This window comes from Natator depressus, chromosome 2, assembly GCF_965152275.1.
Source record: "Natator depressus isolate rNatDep1 chromosome 2, rNatDep2.hap1, whole genome shotgun sequence".
NCBI classification, from domain to species: domain Eukaryota; kingdom Metazoa; phylum Chordata; order Testudines; family Cheloniidae; genus Natator; species Natator depressus.
The window spans coordinates 845,389-867,758 of NC_134235.1; the positions used below are offsets into that span (position 1 = coordinate 845,389).

At 55.1% G+C, this 22,370-nt stretch overlaps 1 protein-coding gene across 2 annotated transcripts in view; it reads right to left on the bottom strand.

Moving 5' to 3' along the window:
- The window catches only part of NRBP2 (nuclear receptor binding protein 2), a 67,727-nt gene extending 51,392 nt beyond the window's left edge, over positions 1-16,335 (bottom strand). Inside the window, exon 1 of one of the 2 annotated variants that reach the window (XM_074943624.1) lies at positions 10,253-10,847. In XM_074943624.1, coding sequence (XP_074799725.1) covers positions 10,253-10,795 — 543 coding nt within the window. In that variant the 5' untranslated portion in view covers positions 10,796-10,847. Of the gene's footprint in view, positions 1-10,252; positions 10,848-16,159 lie in introns of those variants that run through there. The other variant, XM_074943625.1, reaches the window with a different exon arrangement.
- Between the last annotated feature and the right edge of the window lie 6,035 nt (positions 16,336-22,370).

The window sequence follows — 22,370 nt, forward strand, 5'->3', positions numbered from 1 at the left end:
CCTAAGTTAATTGTATCCAATTTGCAAATTAGTTCCAATTCAGCAGTCTCTAATTGGAGTCTGTTTTCGAAGTTTTTTTGTTGAAGAATAGTCACTTTTAGATCAGAAATCGAGTGACCAGAGAGATTGAAGTGTTCTCCGACTGGTTTTTGAATGTTATAATTCTTGACGTCTGATTTGGGTCCATTTATTCTTTTACATAGAGACTGTCCAGTTTGACCAATGTACATGGCAGAGGGGCATTGCTGGCACATGATGGCATAGATCACATTGGTAGATGTGCAGGTGAACGAGCCTCTGATAGTGTGGCTGATGTGATTAGGCCCTATGATGGTGGCCCCTGAATAGATATGTGGACACAGTTGGCAACGGGCTTTGTTGCAAGGATAGGTTCCTGGGTTAGTGGTTCTGTTGTGTGGTTGCTGGTGAGTATTTGCTTCAGGTTGGGGGCTGTCTGTAGGCAAAAATCCAGCATGGTATTGAGCTGAGGGGAGGTGTCTAATGGGGACCAGCAGGGATCGGAGTTAGCTCTGTTGTGATTTAACCTCTCCACTAATGATCAGGAAGAAGAGGGGTAAACAGCCTGTTGGTGACATTCACACACAGGCAGTACAGAACTGGGAGGAGCAGCGAATCCAGTGAGGCCACCGAAATAGCAGGGTTAGAGCCAAGGCCAGGAAATAACAGGATGGGATTCAACCTTCGGCAACGCATCCCAAGCACCCGAACCCCAGTGGGACGGAGACGCTGGAGAGCAGGAGAGTCCGAGAGAGGGAGCAGGGTGGGCCTACGCTGCAGTTAGACCCCCGTTGCCTCTGGCTCCCGGGGTTCAGGCTCAGTTGAACTGCGGTGTAGCGGGTTTGGGCTGCAGCCCGAGCCTGGAACACTCCCCCTCAAAGGGTCTTCGAGCCTGGCCTCCAGCCCGAGTCTGAACAGCTACACTGCAATGAAGCAGCCCCTTCGCCTGAGCTAGCGGGCACGGGCCAGCCGTGGGTGTCTAACTGCGGTGCAGACGTACCCCCGAAGGCCTTCCCTCTTGGGGCAGGGAGGGGTGCGTATCTGTCCGGCTCTGAGGAAACACCCCCCACCCTAAAGCTCAGCTCCAGGCTTTCAGTCCGGAGCAGGGGGGGCAGAGTCCCTCACTATCCAGTTTTGGGGAGCCCCCAAACCCCTCAATTTCCAGATGGGAAAGTAACATCCAGAGGCTGATGGGAAAGAGGAGCCATCTTCCAGTGGGGCTGGGGCAGCTCCCAGTCATAACCCCACTGCTCACCTCCATCCTTCCCTTTGGTGCAGAGTGGGAGGGCTGGGACATTCCCTCTTTATTTCCTTTCTCCCTGTGCCCCCAGCTGCCGCAGGAGACCTCTCTATTGCCTGGTGGCTGCTGGGAGAAGGGGACTGCGCCTCACTCTCTCCCTTACTGCTGAAACACAGGGGGCATGGATTTGCCTGCTCTCCTCCCTTTCGCCTGCTGGTAGGGACCCGTGAAGTGGAGGTGGTGTGAGGGGAAATGTTCCCCATGCAGACAGCAGTGTAGTACAGCACAGCAGCCCCTGGCTTTGGGACAAGGACTGGCCAGGGAGCCCCCAGCTGAGGCAACTGGGGTGGCTCTGGGGGCACTGCGAGGGATCTGGCATTGTGGAGACAGCTCTGGGATGGGTGTTGGGAGATGTGGTTAAACAGGGTCTGGGCCCAGCAAAGCACCGTCAGAATCCCAGCTCCCACACAGAGCCAGGCCCAAGCGAGGAGCCTGCCAAGGGCCAAATCCGAGGGTGACCAGATGTCCCATTTTTAAAGGGACAGTCCTGTTTTTTGGGACTTTTTCTTGTATAGGGGCCTATTACCCCCCATCCCCTGTCCCGTTTTTTCACAGTTGCTGTCTAACCACCCTACCAAATCCCCTGGTGGGGAAGGATGATCCCACCTTGGGATGTCCCTGGACTTTGGCTGCCTAGAGCCGACCACGTCTTGTGTGGCATGGAACCCCTTTGAGCATGTCCCTCACACTCTAACTTTCCCTGGTTGTGTCAGCCAGGCTCCAAACATCCCGATCACGCCCCAGTGTCACAGGCCCCTTCTTCCACAGGGTCCCATCTCCCCTTTTCCTGCTGCTGCCCTGCAGGACTCTTGGCTTCCCCCCAGCTCAGAACTCTGCCGAAAGGAGTTGGGGTGGCTGAGAGCTTCCCCGGCACGCTACAGCTGGGGAGCCTGTGCTGAAACCCATGCTGGCGACAGCACCTAGGATACAGGACGCAGGCCTGGGCACCAGGCACCAGAGGTGAGGACCTCCTGACGTGGCTCTGGGAAGGACAGCAACAAAGGTTGGCCCAAGAGGTTAAGCGCTAATGGTATTTGGCAAACCAGAGGGGACCTGGGGGATTAGTGAGGCTGACACACAGGGGTAGGACGACTGCGGGGAGCCCTGCCAGAGCCTGAAGGATACACTGCCGGGAATGCTTCTGCCCATAGGCGCCATCTCCATGGGTGCTCTGGGGCTGAAGCACCTATGGGGAAAAAATGGTGGGTCTGGAGCACCCACTGGCAGTCACAGAGCTAGAGACGACCAGGGTGGGCAGGGACCTCAGGAGGCATCTAGTCCTGCCCCCTGCTCAAGCAGGACCAAGCCCCAGTTTTTGGCCCAGATCCCTATATGGCCCCCTCAAGGATTGAACTCGCAACCCTGGGTTTAGCAGGCCAATGCTCAAACTACTGAGCTATCCCCCCTCATCAGCTCCCCCCAGCACCTCCCACCCGCCAGCGGGCCCTGCGGATCAGTGCCTCCCCGTCCCTCCCCGTGCTGCCCACCCGCCGCGATCAGCTGTTTCACGGCATGCAGGAAGCTGGGGGGGGAGGAGGGAGAAGGGAGGACATGGTGCCCTTGGGGGAGGGGGCAGGAAGAGGCGGGGTGGGGCCTTGGGGCAGAGCCAGGGGTCGAGCACCCCCCAGCAGTTTGAAAACTTGGCACCTGTGTTTCTGCCCTGACCCCGGGGCTGAGGAGATAGACCAGGCAGGTCCTTATCCTCTCCTTTGAGAGGGGCCGTGCAGGGAGCCTGGGGCTGGCCAGACCCAGGATGGTGGGCGCTTTCCTGCTTTGCTGGAATGCGAGGTGTTTTCGTCTGAGGGAAAATCATAGTTTTAATCCCAGGTGTGGTTTATGTGGGCACCTGTGGCTCCCACAGGAGCTACCAGCCAGCCCCGGGGTCAGGGGCAGTCTGAACAGCACACAGCAGGGAGGTAAAGCCAGCAGAGAAACTGGGGAGGAACCAGGGCAGGGCTCAGTGCCTGGGAGAGGGGCAGGGCTCCAGGACGGTGCCTAGGGGAGGGTCAAAGTCCTTGCAACAGTGCCCAGCTGGGGAGGGCAGGCTCCTATGGTGCCCAGGGTGAGGTAGGCCCAGTGCCCAGGGAACAGCACCCCTAGGACCATGCCCTGGGAAGCTGGGAATGAACCTGGATTCATTCTGTCCTCGCTTTGGTACCAAACCCCGTGTTTCACACCCTGGCAGAGTCTGCTGCGTTAACAGACAGATGGACAGCAGCAGGCTCAGTCTGCCTGCCCCAGTACACAGACCTGCCCGAAACAGCCTTTGCCAACGCACTGATTAAAAGGCCACGCTGGCTAGAGCGTACTCCTGCTCCACCGCCCCCCTCGGAGAGCAGCACCCACACTAGCAAAAGCAGCAAAGTCTGAGATAAACTGCCCACGTCTGCCCGGCCTCGGGATGAACACCCCTCTCAGGGACTGGTAACGCCAGCCAAGGTCCTGCGGTGTGACTACGCAGAGCACAAGGCAAACGCTCCCTGCAGCCCCCTTATCGGAGCTGGAGCCAGCTGGGCTGGACAGGAGAGATCACAGGGCCAGCCGCAGGTACTGAGGGAGGGGACTCTGGAAGCCAGGCGAGGAGATCAGAGGGTGGCCAGGGTCAAGGAAACCCCAGGTGCTATTAGGGCATCTCACGGAACCCGCAGAACAGCTACCTCGCTTTGGGGTGAGCACTGGCTTACGGGCCTGCGTAAGGGAGGGGGCACCTCTTTCGGGGGGAGCTGCACTTTGCGTTCCGTTTGCAGGCACGATGTTGGAGTCAGCCGCTGGGCACACCTGCCCACACGCACTCCTTTGGTGTTGGTGCTGAGAGGGTTCAGGCCCCTCTATTAACCCCTTATGCCCCCTTTCATCCAACTCCTGAGGCAAACAACAGGCTTTACACAAGCCCCCTTCCCCCACCCCTGTTAGGGAACGCTTCCCTTGTCCCTGGCTCCAGTGCCATTTGCCTCTGCACAAACACGCCTCCTTCACTACACTGAACCCTTATGTAAGGGGCCATGAAAGCAGACGCTCCCTTGTGGGGAGTTCTCTGAAAACACCTACTCAGTGTGCCATGGCAGTCAAAAAAAAAAAAAGCTAAGAGAATGTTAGGAACCATTAGGAAAGGAATGGATAATAAGACAGAAAATATCGTAATGCCACTATATCAATCCATGGTACGCCCACACCTTGAATACTGTGTGCTGTTCTGGTTGCCACATCTCAAAAAAAAAAAAATTAGAATTGGAAAAGGTACAAATAATGGCAACAACAATGATTAGGGTATGGAACAGCTTCATAGAATATCAGGGTTGGAAGGGACCTCAGGAGGTCATCTAGTCCAACCCCCTGCTCAAAGCAGGACCAATCCCCCACTAAATCATCCCAGCCAGGGCTTTGTCAAGCAGGGCCTTAAAATCCTCTAAGGATGGCGATTCCACCACCTCCGTAGGAAACCCATTCCAGTGCTTCCATATGAGGAGAAATTAAAAGAGACAACTAATAGGGGGATATGATAGAGGGGTTGGCTCGCTTGATAATTGCCCTGTTCTGTTCACTCCCTCTAGGGCACCTGGCATTGGCCACTGTCGGCAGACAGGATACTGAGCTAGATGGACCATTTGTCTGACCCACTATGGCCGTTCTTATATTCCCATCCTGTACCACAGAATTTCTATGGACAGAAAGTCCATGCTTGAATAATAAGAGTACAGCAGTGGGAATATGCTACTGACTACCTGCCCAGGATCATGACAGTGATTGTGAAATATAAGGGAGATTCCAGAGACTAATCCTGCATCTTGATGGGGGTTAGAACAGATGACCCTGGTAGTCCCTTCTGACCCTATGGTTCCATGATTCTGTGACTACTAAACCAGCCAATGCAATAACAATGGGGGATTTCAACTATCCTCCTATTGACTGGGTACATGGCACCTCAGAGCACGAGGCAGACATACAATTTCTAGACACCATTCATGGCTGCTTCTTGGAGCAGCAAGTCCTGGAGCCCACAAGAAAAGAGGCAATTCTTGGTTTAATCCTAAATGAAGCACAGGATCTGAGCCAAGAGATAACTACAGCTGAACTCCTCAGTAATAGTGACCATAATTAATTAAATCTGGCATCTTTTTTGGTGGGGGGATACCAAAAAAACTCACCACAGTAACATTTAACTTTAAAAAGAGGAATTAACTCAAGAACAAGGATGCTAGTTAGACAGTAATTAACAAGAGCAGTCAAAGGTACAATGCCTGCAAACTGCCTGGAGACCGCTTAAAAACACCTCATAGAGGCTCAGACTAAACGTACATCCCAAATCAAAAAAAGAGGACCAAAAAATGCCACCACGGCTAAACGGCGGAGTAATGGAGGCTGTTAGAGGCAAACAGGCATCCCTTAAAATTTGGAAGTCAAATCCTAATGACGAAAATAGAAAGGAGCAGAATCTCTGGTAAGTAAAATGTAAAAGTATAAGGCAGGCTAAAAAAGAATTTGAAAAGCAACTTGCTAAAGATAAATACAATTTTTTTTACTATTGTTAAGTCCATCAGAAGCAGGAAGCCTGACAGAGAGGCAGTGGGCCCCTGACGAGAAAGGTGGCAAGGGAGCACTCAAGGAGGATAAGGCCATTGTAGGGCAGCTACACGAACTCTTTGCATTGATACCCACATCTGAGCCATTCTTTTTCGGTGACAGATCTGAAGTACTGTCCCAAATTGCTGTCTCACTAGAAGAGGTTTTGAAACAACTTGATAAACTAAACAGTAATAAGTGACCAGGACCAGATGGGATTCCCCCAAGAGTTCCAAAGGAACTCAGATATGAAATTGCAGAACTACTAACTGTGGTGTGTTACCTATCACTGGAAACAGCCTCCGTACCAGTGACTGGAAGGTAGCTACTGTGACACCAATTTTTCAAAAGGGCTCCAGACGCGATCCTGGCAATTACAGGCTAGTAAGCCTAATGTCAATTCTGGGCAAATTGGTAGAAACTATAATAAAGAACAGAACATTGGTGAGGCCTCATCTGGAGTACTGTGTCCAGTTTTGGGCCCCGCACTACAAGAAGGATGTGGATAAATTGGAGAGAGTCCAGCGAAGGGCAACAAAAATGATTAGTTTCAGAGTAACAGCCGTGTTAGTCTGTATTCGTAAAAAGAAAAGAGAAAAGGAGTACTTGTGGCACCTTAGAGACTAACCAGTTTATTTAAATAAACTGGTTAGTCTCTAAGGTGCCACAAGTACTCCTTTTCTTTCTTTTTTTTTTTTTAAAAATGATTAGGGGATTGGAACACATGACTTATGAGGAGAGGCTGAGGGAACTGAGGTTATTTCGTCTACAAAAGAGAAGAGTGAGGGGGGATTTGATAGCTGCTGTCAACTACCTGAGAGGTGGTTCCAAAGAGGATGGTTCTAGACTATTCTCAGTGGTAGAAGAGGACAGGACAAGGAGTAATGGTCTCAAGTTGCAGTGGGGGAGGTTTAGGTTGGATATTCGGAAAAACTTTTTCACTAGGAGGGTGGTGAAACACTGGAATGCGTTACCTAGGGAGGTGGTAGAATCTCCTTCCTTAGAAGTTTTTAAGGTCAGGCTTGACAAAGCCCTGGCTGGGATGATTTAATTGGGGCTTGGTCCTGCTTTGAACAGGGGGTTGGACTAGATGACCTCCTGAGGTCCCTTCCAACTCTGATATTCTATGATTCTATGATTCTATAAATTATCAGACACATAGATAAACATGATTTATAGGGGAAAGGTCGACATGGCTTTTGGAAAGGGAAATCATGCCTCACCAATCTTCTAGAATTCTTTGAAGGAGTCAACAAGCATGTGAATAAGAGGGATTCAGCTGATACAGTCTACTTGGATTTTCAGAAAGTCTTTGACAAGGTCCCTCACCAAAGGCTCTTAAGCAAAGTAAGCTGTCATGGGATAAGAGGGAAGGTCCTTTCATGGATCAGGAACTGGTTGAAAGATAGGAAACAATGGGTAGGAATAAATGATCAGTTTTCACAATGGAGAGAGGGGAACAGCTGGGTCCCCCAAGAATCTGTACTGGAACCAGTGCTTTCCATCATATTCATAGAATCATAGAATCTCAGGGTTGGAAGGGACCTCAGGAGGTCATCTAGTCCAACCGCCTGCTCAAAGCAGGACCAATCCCCAACTAAATCATCCCAGCCATGGCTTTGTCAGGCCTGAACTTAAAAACCTCAAAGGAAGGAGATTCCACCACCTCCCTAGGTAACCCACTCCAGTGCTTCACCACCCTCCTAGTGAAAAAGTTTTTCTTAATATCCAACCTAAACCTCCCCCACTGCAACTTGAGACCATTACTCCTCATTCTGTCATCTGCCACCACTGAGAACAGTCTAGATCCATAATCTTTGGAACCCCCTTTCAGGTAGCTGAAAGCAGCTATTAAATCCCTCTTCCGCAGACTAAACAATCCCAGTTCCCTCAGCCTCTCCTCATAAGTCATGTGTTCCAGTCCCCTAATGATTTTTGTTGCCCTCCGCTGGACTCTTTCCAATTTTTCCACATCCTTCTTGTAGTGTGGGGCACAAAACTGGACACAGTACTCCAGATGAGGCCTCACCAATGTCGAATAGAGGGGAACGATCACGTTCCTCGATCTGCTGGCAATGCCCCGACTTATACAGCCCAAAATGCCATTATCCTTCTTGGCAACAAGGGCACACTGTTGACTCCTATCCAGCTTCTTGTCCAGTGTAACCCCAAGGTCCTTTTCTGCAGAACTGCTGCCTAGCCACTCTGTCCCTAGTCTGTAGCGGTGCATGGGATTCTTCTGTCCTAAGTGCAGGACTCTGCACTTGTCCTTGTTGAACCTCATCAGATTTCTTTTGGCCCAATCTTCTAATTTGTCCAGATCCCTCTGTCACGGAGTGTGGGGGAGTCCAGGCCCTGCACCCCTCTTCCTGGGATTCACTGAGACTCTCAGCCAGCCAGTAAAACAGGAGGTTTATTGGACAACAGGAACACAGTCCAAAACAGAGCTTGTGGGTACACCCAGGACCCCTCAGTGAAGTCCTTCTGGGGGAGCAGGGAGCTTAGACCCCAGCCCTGGGGTTCCCTGTGTTCCTCCACCCAGCCCCAAACTGAAACTAAACCCACCGAGCAGGTTCCCTGCTGCAGCCTCCGTCCACATTCCCCGGGCAGAGGTGTTACCTCCCCCTCCCCCTCCTGGCTCAGGTGACAGGCTCTCAGGTCTCCCGTCCCCAGGGCACATTCCCAGGTCAACACTCCCCCCTCCCTGCTGCGACACATCGTCACATGTCTCCCCCCTTCGAGACTGAACTGAGCGGGGTCACTGTGACCAGTGACCTGGGGAAGTTCGGGGCCCCCTCTCCGGGACAGCGCATCCGCTATCAGGTTGGCACTTCCCTTCACATGGACCACGTCCATGTCGTAATCCTGCAGGAGCAGGCTCCACCTCAGGAGCTTGGCGTTGGCTCCTTTCATCTGGTGCAGCCAGGTCAGGGGAGAGTGGTCGGTGTACACGGTGAAGTGTCGCCCGAAGAGATAGGGCTCTAGTTTCTTGAGGGCCCACACCATGGCCAGGCACTCCTTCTCGATGGCCGCGTAGTGTTGCTCCCGGGGTAGCAACTTCTTGCTCAGGTACACGATGGGGCGTCTCTCCCCCTTTTCATCCTCCTGCATTAACACCGCCCCCAGTCCCGTGTCGGAGGCGTCGGTGAACACCACAAAGGGCTTGTCAAAGTCTGGGTTTGCTAGAACTGGGCCACTGACCAGAGCCTTCTTCAGCGCCCGGAAAGCCTCCTGGCACTGCTCGGTCCAGACCACCTTGTCTGGCTTCCCCTTCTTGCATAGCTCAGTGATGGGGGTGGCTATGGCGCTAAAGTGGGGCACAAATCGTCGGTAGTATCCTGCCATCCCAATAAAGGCTTGGACCTGCTTTTTGGTGTGGGGAGCGGGCCAGTCTCTGATCACCTCCACCTTGGCCGGTTCCGGCTTTAGGCGGCCGCTCCCCACCCGATGGCCCAGGTAAGATACTTCAGCCATCCCCACCTTGCACTTCTCCGCTTTGACAGTCAGCCCAGCCCCCTGGAGTCGGTCCAGCACTTGTCTAACCTGGGACACGTGGTCCTCCCAGGTCTGGCTAAAGACACAGATGTCATCAATATACGCCACGGCAAAACTCTCCATCCCCCTCAGGAGCTGGTCCACCAGGCGCTGGAAGGTGGCCGGCGCTCCCTTGAGGCCGAAAGGCAGGGTCAGAAACTCATAGAGCCCCAGAGGGGTGATAAAGGCCGATTTCAGCCGGGCATCTGCATCCAGCGGCACTTGCCAGTAGCCCTTTGTAAGGTCCATGGTGGTAAGGTACCGAGCTCCTCCCAGCTTGTCTAGGAGCTCGTCCGGCCTGGGCATGGGGTAGGCATCCGATACAGTGATGGCATTGAGCTTCCGATAGTCCACACAGAACCGGACTGACCCATCCTTTTTGGGGACCAGCACCACCGGCGAGGCCCAAGGGCTGGCCGATGGCTGGATCACCCCCAAAGCCAGCATGTCCCGGACCTCTCTTTCCAGGTCCTGAGCAGTTTTCCCTGTGACTCGGAAGGGGGAGCATCTTATCGGCGGGTGCGACCCTGTCTGCACCCGGTGGACAGTCAGATTAGTGCGTCCAGGCTGGTTGGAAAACAGCTGTCGGTACGGATGCAGCACCCCCCTGACCTCAGCTTGCTGGGCAGGGGTGAGCTGATCCGAGAGGGGGATTGTTTCCAGGGGGGAACCAGCTCTGGTCCCAGGGAATAGATCTACTAAAGGGTCATCTCCCTGCTCCTCCCACTGACCACACACAGCTAACACCACATTCCCCCTGGCATAATATGGCTTCATCATATTCACATGGTACACCCGGCGGTGGTGGGCCCGGTTCGACAGCTCCACCACATAGTTTACCTCATTGAGCTGCTTGACGACCTTGAACGGGCCCTCCCAGGCGGCCTGTAGTTTGTTCTTTCTCACGGGGATGAGAACCATCACCTGATCCCCGGTGGCGTAGGCACGGGCCCGCGCCGTGCGGTCATACCAGACCTTCTGCTTCCTCTGGGCTCTGGCCAGATTCTCCCTGGCCAGGCCCATGAGTTCAGCCAGTCTCTCTCGGAAGGTCAGGACATACTCCACCACTGACTCTCCATCGGGAGTGGCCTTCCCCTCCCACTCCTCTCTCATCAGGTCCAGGGGGCCCCTCACCCTCCTTCCATATAACAGTTCGAAAGGCGAAAATCCGGTAGACTCCTGGGGCACCTCCCTGTACGCGAACAGCAGGTGAGGTAAGTACTTGTCCCAATCCTGCGGGTGCTGGTTCATAAAGGTTTTCAGCATCATCTTTAGCGTCCCGTTAAACCTCTCCACCAGCCCATTGGACTGGGGGTGATACGCTGAGGCCCAGTCATGCCGGACCCCACATTTCTCCCACAAGCACCGGAGCAGGGCCGACATGAAGTTGGAGCCTTGGTCTGTCAAGACTTCCCTGGGGAACCCCACTCGGCTGAAAATGGTCAGGAGCGCATCTGCCACGGTGTCTGCTTCAATGGAAGCTAAGGGCGCTGCCTCGGGGTAGCGGGTGGCAAAATCTACCACCACCAGAATGTATTTCTTCCCCGACCGGGTCGTCTTGCTGAGAGGCCCCACGATGTCCATGGCCACCTTCTGGAAAGGCTCCTCTATGATGGGCAAAGGTCTCAACGCCGCTTTCCCCTTGTCCCGGGCCTTCCCCACCCTCTGACAGGGGTCACAGGATCGGCAATACTGCCGGACCGTGGTAAAGACCCCGGGCCAGTAAAAGTTCTGTAGCAACCTCTGCCGGGTGCGCCGGATTCCCTGGTGCCCTGCGAGGGGGATGTCATGGGCCAGGGACAGGAGCTTGCGGCGGTACTTCTGGGGGACCACCAGCTGCCTCCTGATCCCACAGGACTCCCCTTCCCCTGGGGGAGCCCATTCTCGGTACAGGAACCCCTTCTCCCACAGGAACCTCTCCTGGCAGCCTCTCCTCATGGTCCGTCCCTCACTGAGGTCGGCCAGGTCCCTGAGCTTCTGCAAGGAGGGATCTTTCCTCAACTCGGCCTGGAACTCAGCGGCTGGGGAAGGGATGGGGCCCGGTTCCCCCTCCGTGGCCAGGTCTGAGGCCGCAGCCTCTCTGAGCCGTGCCCCTCGGCGCTCCCTCCCCACCCGAGTAGGGTCTCGCGCCTCCAGTGTGGTACCCTCCCCAGGGTCAGGTCGCAGTGCCCCTCGCCGGCTCTGGCTACGGGTCACAACCAGGGCGGTCTGGGGGTCGCTTGGCCAGTCCTCTAGGTCTCCCCCCATCAAAACTTCAGTGGGCAAATGGTGGTGTACCCCCACATCCTTGGGGCCCTCCTTGGTCCCCCATTTCAGGTGTACCCTTGCCACGGGCACCTTAAATGGGGTCCCGCCCACCCCCGTCAGGGTCAGGTAGGTGTTGGGCACCACCCGATCTGGGGCCACCACCTCGGGCCGGGCCAGCGTCACCTCCGCGCCCGTATCCCAGTATCCATTGACCTTCCTCCCATCCACCTCCAGGGGAACAAGGCACTCTCTCCGGAGGGACAGCCCCGCACCCACCCTGTAAACCGAGCACCCTGAGTCCAGAGCATCCAGCCCTCTGGCGGAGCTGGCTGGGGGTACTCTTCCCTCCTGAGCAGGTGGCAAACTGGTAGCCCCCCTTTCCTGGGTCGCCTGCCCCTCGTCCAGCTGAGTCCCTACCCAGTTAACCCTGGGTAGGTTGGGTCTGCTCAGTTTGTCCCTGAGCCCGGGGCACTGGGCCCGTACGTGGCCTCTCTGGCCACAGTGATAGCAGCTCAGGTCATGTTGGTCCCCTCGAACGGGTCGGAGGGGCCCGACACCAGGCGTTCCCCTTTGGAGGGGGTTCTCCCTATTTCCCCGCTGGGAGGCCCCCATGGTGACTCTCTCTCTGCATCGGGGGGGGCCTGTTCTTTTGGGACTCCTCCCGGCTACCCCCTGACCGACTGTTCACAAACTCGTCGGCCAGCTGCCCTGCATGCTGGGGGTTCGCGAGCTTTTTGTCCACCAGCCACAGCCTCAGGTCGGAAGGGCACTGTTCATACAGCTGCTCCAGTACAAACAGGTCAAGCAGGTCCTCTTTAGTTTGGGCCCCCGCTGTCCACTTGCGGGCATATCCCTGCATCCTGTTGACCAGTTGTAGGTAGGTGACCTCAGGCGTTTTACGCTGACTCCGGAACCTTCTCCGGTACATCTCGGGGGTCAGCCCAAACTCACGGAGCAGGGCCTGTTTGAACAGTTCATAGTCCCCTGCCTCTGCCCCTGTCATCCGGCTGTAGACCTCCACGGCTTTGGGGTCCAGTAAGGGGGTGAGGAACTGGAGCCGGTCTGCAGGGTCAACCCTGTGCAGCTCGCAGGCATTCTCAAAGGCCGTCAGGAAGCTATCGATGTCCTCCCCCTCCTTCCGCTGGGCCAGGAAGCACTTATCAAAGCTCCTTGCAGTCTTGGGTCCCCCCGCACTCACCGCAGCCGGGGCCCCACTGCTCCTCAGCCTGGCCAGCTCCAGTTCATGCTGTCTTTGTTTCTCCTTCTCCTGCTGCTCATGTTGACGTTCCCTCTCCTTCTCCTGACGTTCCCTCTCCTTCTCCTGACGTTCCCTCTCCTTCTCCTCCTGCTCATGTTGACGTTGTTTCTCCTTCTCCTCCTGCTCATGTTGACGTTGTTTCTCCTCATGTTGACGTTGTTTTTCATGATCCTCCAGCTCCCTCATTTTCATCTCCCTCTCCCATTCCAGCCGCATCCGCTCCAGGGATGGGGAGCTCCGCTGGGAGGATCCCCTGCTGGCTGCTGGGGTCAGGGGGCCCTCGGTATTCGCTGGGCTTCCCACAACCCCTCCCCCAGGCATAGGTAGGAAGGGTCTCGGGGTGTCCTGGGCAGCAGTCTGACCCCTCCCAGCCTGGTCAGGCCCCAGGGCCCACGCTGCGTCAGCCGGGCAGCTTCCCTCAGGGACAGGGATCGGGTCATCCAAGCGATCCCTTTCCTCCAGCTGGGCAATCAGCTGTTCCTTGGTGGACCTCCCGACGCGCAGCCCCCTCTGCCTGCACAGCTCCACCAGGTCGCTCTTAAGGCGTTTAGCGTACATCTCCCGGCTGGCCACTCGCAGGCCGGGCAGCTGTCCACGGTTTCCAGGAAAAGCCCCTAGTGTGCCAGTCCTTCTTGAGGTCACCACCTCTTTGCCAGGGTCGAGCTGCAGACTCCTCCGCCCCTGGGACCGCTCGCTGCAATCCCCCGGGGGACCCTGTTACTGCAAAAGTCCTTCTCTCTGGTCACACACTCCCAGGGGTTAACCGCCCCCTGAAACCGTCTCTCTCTGAATCTTCAGCACGCCTGGTCCCCGTCAATCCCCCTTCGTTTTACTGTTCCCCAGTCACTTACTGCAGGAAGCGCCGTTCACGGGGTGCAGTAGATCCCACCGCTGCCACCAGTTGTCACGGAGTGTGGGGGAGTCCAGGCCCTGCACCCCTCTTCCTGGGATTCACTGAGACTCTCAGCCAGCCAGTAAAACAGGAGGTTTATTGGACAACAGGAACACAGTCCAAAACAGAGCTTGTGGGTACACCCAGGACCCCTCAGTGAAGTCCTTCTGGGGGAGCAGGGAGCTTAGACCCCAGCCCTGGGGTTCCCTGTGTTCCTCCACCCAGCCCCAAACTGAAACTAAACCCACCGAGCAGGTTCCCTGCTGCAGCCTCCATCCACATTCCTGGGCAGAGGTGTTACCTTCCCCTCCCCCTCCTGGCTCAGGTGACAGGCTCTCAGGTCTCCCGTCCCCAGGGCACATTCCCAGGTCAACACTCCCCCCTCCCTGCTGCGACACATCGTCACACCCTCTGTATCCTATCCCTACCCTCCAGCGTATCTACCTCTCCTCCCAGTTTAGTGTCCTCTGCAAACTTGCTGAGGGTGCAATCCACGCCATTCTCCAGATCATTAATGAAGATATTGAGCAAAACCAGCCCCAGGACCGACCCTTGGGGCACTCCGCTTGATATCGGCTGCCAGCTAGACATGGAGCCATTGATCACTACCCGTTGAGCCCGACAATCTAGCCAGCTTTCTATCCTCCTTATCGTCCATTCATCCAGCCCATACTTCTTTAACTTACTGCCAAGAATACTGTGGGAGACCGTGTCAAAAGCTTTGCTAAAGTCAAGGAATAACACGTCCACTACTAGCTATCCCTAGCCTGATTCTTGCTTGCATATTTATACCTGCCTCTGGAAATTTCCACTATATGCATCCAATGAAGTGGGTATTCACCCACGAAAGCTTATGCTCCAATATGTCTGTTAGTCTAGAAGGTGCCACAGGACTCTTTGCCGCTTTTACAGATCCCGACTAACATGGCTACTGCTCTGATACTTGAAAATGGCACATTAAATTCAATGTTGATAAATACAAAGTAATGCACATTGGAAAACATAATCCCAACTATACATATAAAACGATGGGGTCTGAATTAGCCGTTACCACTCAAGACCGATCTTGGTGTCACAGTTTAGAGTTCTCTGAAAACTTCCACTGCGTGTGCAGAAGCAGTCAGAAAGGCTAACTGTATATCAGGAACTATTAAAAAGGGATAAAAATGAGAACAAATATAATGCCACTGTATAAACTCATGGTGTGTCCACACCTTGAATACTGTGTCCAGGTCGGGTCACCCCATCTCAAAAAGGATATAGTGGAGCTGGAAAAGGTTCAGCGAAGGGCAACAAAGATGATCAAGGTCATGGAACAGCTTCCACATGAGGAGAGACTAAAAAGATTAGGGCTGTTCATCTTAGAGGAGAGACAACTCAGGGGAATATGACAGAAGTCTACACACTGGTGAATGATGTGGGAGAAGGGTTATTTACAGAGGCCTGCAAATCCGCGAATATCCGCTTTATATCCGCAGACCATTTTCGTAGATCATGATCAGTTGCAGATTCAGATTCCAGACCCATGAAGGGCTCTAGTTATTTACTTCTTCACAAATACAAAAGCCAAGAGTCACTCAATGAAATTAACAAGCAGCAGGTTTAATATAAACAAAAGGAAATATTTTTTCTGCTGAATGCACAGCTAACCTGTGGATCTCATTCCCAGGGGATGCTGTCATCGCCAAAAGTATAACTGGTTCAAAAAAGAACTGGCTAACTTAAGGGAGGCTAGGGCCATCAATGGACATTAGCCAGGATGGGCAGGGATGCAGCCCCATGCTCTGGGTGTCCCTAAATCTCTGACTGCCAGAAGCTGGGAGTGGAAAACAGGGGTGGGCCACTCCATAATTGCTCTGTTCTGTTCACTCACCCTGAAGCTCTGGGTTCCAGCCACTGTCAAAGGCAGGATACTGGGCCACATGGACCACGGTCTGACCCAGGACAACAGCTCTTATGATCTTATCCTCCTGGCTCTCCCGTTTTCACATCCAGCCCTCCTCACCAGACGGCTTATTCTCCCCCCCCCCACACTCCCGGGCCCCAGACCTGCCCCTTTGGCCTAGATGAATGCATGCGACTGGGGGAGGGCAAGAAGGAGCCAACACCAAGTCTCCCTGGGCAGAGCGCGCAGCGCCCCGGCCGAGTGGCAGAGCAGGAGGCCCGGCGCAGCGGGAAGGAGCCGCGCCCCGGCCATCTCCATCAGCGGGGGCAGCAGCCGGGCCAGCCCGTAACCCCAGTGCTGCCGCCCCGCGCTCCCCAGCCCGGCTCGGTGCGGGATGCGCCCCGCGCTCCCCAGCCCGGCTCGGAGCGGGATGCGCCCCGGCCGCCCCGCAGCCCCGCGCCCCACCTGCTCCCGGCGCTTCTGCCAGCGCCCGCAGGGGCTCTCCTCCAGCACCTCGCTCTCCTCCTCGCTCTCCTCCTCCTTCTCCGCCGGCAGCGCGGCCTCCAACCCCGACATGCCCGGCTGCGGCTCCCTCCTCGAGCCCGCCCGCGAACGGCCCGCAGCGCCGGGCGCCCCAGCCCCGCTTCCCCGGCTCCAGGGCGGGCGGCGCAGGGCAGAGCCCGGGCGGACCTGGCACGCCCCGGGGGCCGGCCCGGCCCGCCCCCCGGCCGCCTCGGGGGGCCCCGCACCGCTTGGGAGGCTGGACTCGGAGCCGCCTTCGGGAAGGGTACGGGCAGCTCCGTGTCACGCCCCAGCCCCGTGGGAGCGGGTTCAAGGGCTCGCCGCCTTCCTGTCGCCGGGGGGCCGGGTTCTCATTGGCACGGGTCTGGCGCCAGCTCCCGGCGCTTGCCCCGGCTCCCCGCGGGCGCCCGGGGCCCTCCCGCCGCAGCCCGAGCCCCCGGGGCGCTCGCACGCGGCGCCAGGCGGCTTCCCGGGGAGCTGGGCACCAGCTGTCGCCTTCCCAGCCGCCCGGGGTCCTGCGTGTGGCTCTCAGCCGCCTTCTCTCAGGCCTGCCCTGCAGCAGTGATGGGCGTGTAAACACACACGCTGCCCCTTGGCGGGTGAGGGATCCCCTGCCCCTGCCCCCAGGCCCGGGGCTGCGGGGAAGTGGGCACCGCGCTCCTGTCTTCTCGGGCCCCCCAGTCTGCGAAGGGCCGGGCGGAGGCGAGAGCAAGGGAGGGCACGGGATACTGGAGACTCCCGGCCAAGCGAGGGAGAGAGCCTGCCCCGGAGGGACCCAACGGTGTCAGCAGGGAACAGGACAAAGATCCGGTGTCACTTTCTCTCCCTGGCAGGCAGCACCGCCACCGTGAAGTCACAGACCGCCCCTAAGGCTAGAATGAGGATTTTACTGTTCGTTAACGAAGGGATTTGCAGGGGAGAGGTGGTGTATTGGAACCAGCGCTCAAGTTGCAGAGCTATCCATTTAAATGTCAGGGGTTCTCCTGGTCTGGCTTGCAGCCGAGGCACCTCTGTTGGGAAACATGCGTCTGGGCCCAGAAGCAGGCTGCCTGGAAAGAGCCGGCCGGGAACAAGGTGGGGTGAGCTGGGCATCGCTGCCTTTAGGGAGCCGCCGTCTCTGTCTGTTCACCCTCATTGAAACAAAATCTAAAGAACAAACCCCCAAAGTTACAGTCACGGTTGGTTTCAGATCAGCAGCCGCGTGAGTCTGTATCCGCAAACAGAACAGGAGGACTTGTGGCCCCTTAGAGACGAACCAATTTATTTGAGCATCAGCTTTCGTGAGCTACAGCTCGCTTCGTCGGATTATTCACAGATACAAACCGAAACCATCCGAACCCTCCTGCCCTGGACTCTTTGTCCTGAAAACTAGGAGGTCGGTGCGGTATGGGGAGCCCCGCTCGGGCCCACCGCTCCACCGAACTCATTCATGTTCCTCTGCCATCACCAGCAGCTGAATAACTGCACAAGCTGTGCGGCCCTCATTGTCTCTCTGTGTGTTGGGTCCCTGTGTGGTAAGGGTCTGGATTTTAAGAAATAAAGTAGCGTTACATTGTAACCATCCAGAAAGAGTCTTTCAGGGCATATCCACTCTACAAAATTAAACCGGACTAATTTCCATCAGCACCCAGCCGCCGTGTAACTACGTCACTGCTGCATGTCTGTACTTCGCTCCTTGTGTTGGCGGTGCGCACCCCCACCGGGAGCACTCGTACCGAACGTACCATCAGTGAGGAGCATTGCATTAAGCCTTCCTGATACTTTTCCTCAATGGCCTGTGAAGCCTCTTTCCTCTTTGCAGCTGGTAAATGGCGAGCTGGCTGCATAATGGGCCACATTCCCCCAGTGTCAGTCTTGTGCTGGACCAGTGCAGGACAGCCAATGTATTTAGTGGATCAAGTGCCACTCTCGATTCCTAACCAGAAAAGTCTTAGCCCATCCTGCTGTTCCTCACTTAAATATACAGCACTGTGCTGGGGCAGCTCCAGCTGAAACTCTGGAAGCTCACTTTCACTCTCTTGCTTAGGCCTTGTCTAGATGAGCACTTCCTGCGTGGCAGGCGGGGGTGTAAATCTGCCTTGGACTAGCCTGCCACCCACTGACTGCCAGTGTCCCTGCATTAGAAGTTCCCTTGGCCCTTTGATCTGCTCCCATTTCGAAGTGCAGTAGATCAAAGCTCACAAGGAACTTTCAGTGGGGGGCAGGAGGAAGCACACAGACAGTAAGCGCGCATCAGGCTAGCGGGAAGTGGGCTGTTCGGCTAAACACGCCCCTGTAGTTTTCTCCTTTACCAACATGTGCAAAATGGGAACCACTGGATCTAGTAACCGTGATTGCTCTTTGTCCTCTCTGCAGTCTGTAAGAAACATTCAGCAAAAGAACAGAGTCTATCCCTACTTCAGATCCACAAGCACTTTAACAGATTTAATAATTTTATTAAGATGATGTTAAAATTAAAAAAAAACGGTACAGATTTTAAGCGTAGAAGTTTCTGGTAGCTAATTCCCCGAGACCCTGAGTCTCAAAGTAGGTCTCAGCCTCTCCCCACCTTTCCCTTGCCGGAGAGCAATCGCAGCCTGTTGCTGTTCTGGGTTTTGCCCCTGGAGGCAAGCGCTGCAAACCAATTGACAAGAAATAATTTGTTTCACCTGGGCCATGTCTTTAAATTGAATTTCTACAGGCTGAATTTGTAAGACACCTTCATTATTTAGTTGTTAGCCTTAAAGAAATCCAGACTGGTTATTAGCTCATCCACTTTCTCGGTTAGCCAGACTTCCTGCCTGAAATCCAGAGGCCCAATTTCCAAACCCCGTTTTTCCAATTTGGGGGCATTTGCATATTCTCCAGAGTGTCTCCATTTGAGACTAATTAGGGGGTTCCTTTTTCAGTCCCTTATTCCCCAGCAGCATCAGCATGGCCGGGCTAATCACTGTTGTTTGAGCCCAAGTCCACTGGTCTTGTGCAGCTCCTATTACACATTCAATAGCCAACTCCTGTGTTTGCTGATTAACTGCCCAGGTCTGAACTAAACCTGTCAGGCTGCTCCTTGTGCTTCCAGGCTGTGCCCCTGCCGCGCTGTGCCCCTCTCCTGTTTCCTGAACTTGATGAGGGACTTTTATAGATTCCAAGGCCAGAGGGGAACATTGTGATCATCTGCTCTGACCTCCTGTGTCACACAGGCCAGAGAACTCCCCCAAAATAATTCCTAGAGCAGAGCTTTTAGAAAGACATTCAATCTTGATCTGACAATTGTCAGTGATGGGGAATCCAGCATGACCCTGGGTAAATTGTGCCAATTGTTGATTACTTTCACCATTAAAATTTTGCATTATTTCCTGTCCGAATCTGTGTAGCTTCAACTTCCAGTCATTGGATTATGTTAGACCTTCCTCTGCTACACTGAAGAGCCCTTTATTAAATATTTGTTCCCCACATAGATACTGACAGACTGTGATCAAGCCACCCCTTAACCTTCTCTTTGTTAAGCTAAGTAGATACAGCTCCTTGAGTCTATCACTGTACGGCAGATTTTAACAATCTGTTCCAGTCACTCAAACAGGTCGTGAACCAGATTACATTCCCCTTTTGCATCATGCATATTAGCACAGAGCTGTATTTACAAGGTATTGCAGGGACCTCTGCTCATGGCTAGGGCCGCCTCCTCCTTGCCGCTTGGGGGGGATTAGCTCTTTCAGCCTGACACCCTCTTCTTGTTGTTCGTTGGCCCATTGTCCTGCTCTGCCACCCTCTCTTACTCTTCAGGAGCTGCAGCACCTTGTCTTCATGGCTTAGCCCTCTGGCCAAGTCATGGTATCCCTCCCCTTCCAGGGCACTATCAAAGTCCTCCACGCTCTCCCAGACTTTTCTTAAATCCACTGCCCTGGCTAAGCCAGTCCCCCAGTGACTGGAGCAAACCGTCCCAGACAGTCTTCAAGTTCACTGCCCAGATTGTGCCACTCACTCAGTGGCTGGAAGGGGAACATACTTCTTAGTCTCAATTCATATGGGAAGATCCCCTAAAACACACGCACAGGCCAGCCCTATGTAACACCTCTATCTCAACAATAACTACCCTCACATTTAACCAAGGAGACTCTATCTATCTATCTATCTATCTATCTATCTATCTATCCCCAGACACCCCCCCACTATCTCTCTACCTTCCTTTGGCACACGTATGTCCCCCTTACTGTAGTATCCACCCACCTGACAATCTTTAATGTATTTATCCTCTCACATGCCTGAGAGGCGGGGCTGTTACCCCTATTTTACAGGTGGGGATGGAGGAGCAGAGAGACTCAGGCTTTGCCTTCACTGCAAAAAGGTAGGTTTTTCCATGGGGATAGCTGTCTCCAGGTAAAATCCTCCTGGAGACAAGACACAGATAGCTTTTGCCTTGATGTAGTTAGTCGATGGCGACTCTGTACCCCACACCTGGTGTTTACCCAGGAGACAGCTGCATTCAGTTCAAAATACGCCTTTTTTGCAGCAGTATCCTGCCCAAACCGCACAGAGAGTGCTGCAGCAGGGGATTGAATCTGCATCACCTAAGTCCTAGACTCACAACCATATCACGGGGCCATCCTTCCTCCCGGATCGCCAGCCACTGCTAAAGCGTAGCAGGGAGACACAGCCCTCAGGTCCCTGTCAAATGGACAGGGCTGTGCTCCCTGTGCAGGGTTTGGTCGCTGGGTGCGCTCCTGCTCCCTGCGCAGGCCGCTCACCCTGTGAGGTCGTCTCTCCCCAAACGCAGGCTGAGCAAAGCTTCCCTCATCACTTTTCGATGGAAAGTCTCTTATTCTGACTTCTTCTCCCCTGGCTCTCTGCTGTAACAAATGACCCTCTGTCACCATTGCTGCTCCTTCCCGTAGGCCACACAGTGGCTCCTTTCAGGGTCTGTGCTTGGCTCTGTGTCTTGCCTTTTCCACCACTAATTGGTGGTCACAGATTCTGTGTTTGCGGACCATGTGCCCTGGCTTTGCCCAGGGTGCTGTGGTGAGGGCTCTGTGAGCGGGGCAGGTCTGGGGCCATCCAGCCGGTTGCTAGCTTTGATCTCTTCTCCCCAGGGACTTGTGGAGAGGCGCTTTAAGCATTGCAACATCTCGGGTTGTTTGCTGCCCTGTCCGGGAGGTTGCAGGGACTGAGCCCGGGCAGTACTGCTCTAGGTGTGGCTCATGCTTTCTTTTGGACTTGATTTTTGATCCCCTCGTGTTTGTGGTGCAGGGAGCTTTGGTGGAGGAAGCACTAGGCACTGAATGTTCTTTTCTGCCTGTTGATGAACAGAGGACATGCCAGGTCTGCTCGCTCCCTGTCAGCGCCGTGGTTCATGGGCACACAGGGACCTGTCTGTGAGGGGCTGGGTTTCCTACCTCGTCAGTGTAATCAGTTAAAGATGGGCCCGGACTTCACCCCCACCTAGCAGACTGGGCTGGATTATACCATCAGAGGGTTGGCAATAGCTTGATTGGAGTGGGGGTTGTATCTCTCTCAAGATATCTTTGTGGTGTAGAGATTCTTTCTGCAGTGCTTGTATAGCCAGCCTGCAGCGGCCCATGGGCAGGCCCTGGCACTTATCATAGAATCATGGAATCTCAGGGCTGGAAGGGACCTCAGGAGGTCATCTAGTCCAACCCCCTGCTCAAAGCAGGACCAACCCCCAACTTGCCGCAGGACCCCAGTTGCACGTCTGGCGGGGGAAGTGTTTGATTTATCACGCCCCATGCAGGCTCCAGGGCAGCCGAGGAGGCCGTATGTGCTACTCAGCTTCCCGACTCTCTGGACTCCCGGGAGATGACCAATGAACCCAGGAAGCTGAGTAGCAGAATCTGCCTCCGCTGCTGCCCGCAACCTGCATGGGGCAGAGCAAAAGCTCAGGTTCCTCTTCAGGAAGAGTCGCTCTCACACTGCGGCTTTTCCCGGGTGGCTTGGGGTCTGGGAAGGCGCAGCGGCTGGCCTGGGGCTCCTCCGAGCAGGTGTGGTGGTGGCGGTGGGGGGGGCTCAGGGCTCTTCCCAGCGGGGGGGGGGGGATCTGTGTCCGGGGCTTTGGCCAGCCTGTGGCTTCTCTGGGTGGGGATCACAGGGGTCCTGGAGTGGGGGGACTCGTTGCTCCAGCTGTGGGGGGGGGCAGGGGGGCTCAGGGCTGCTGCTATGGGGC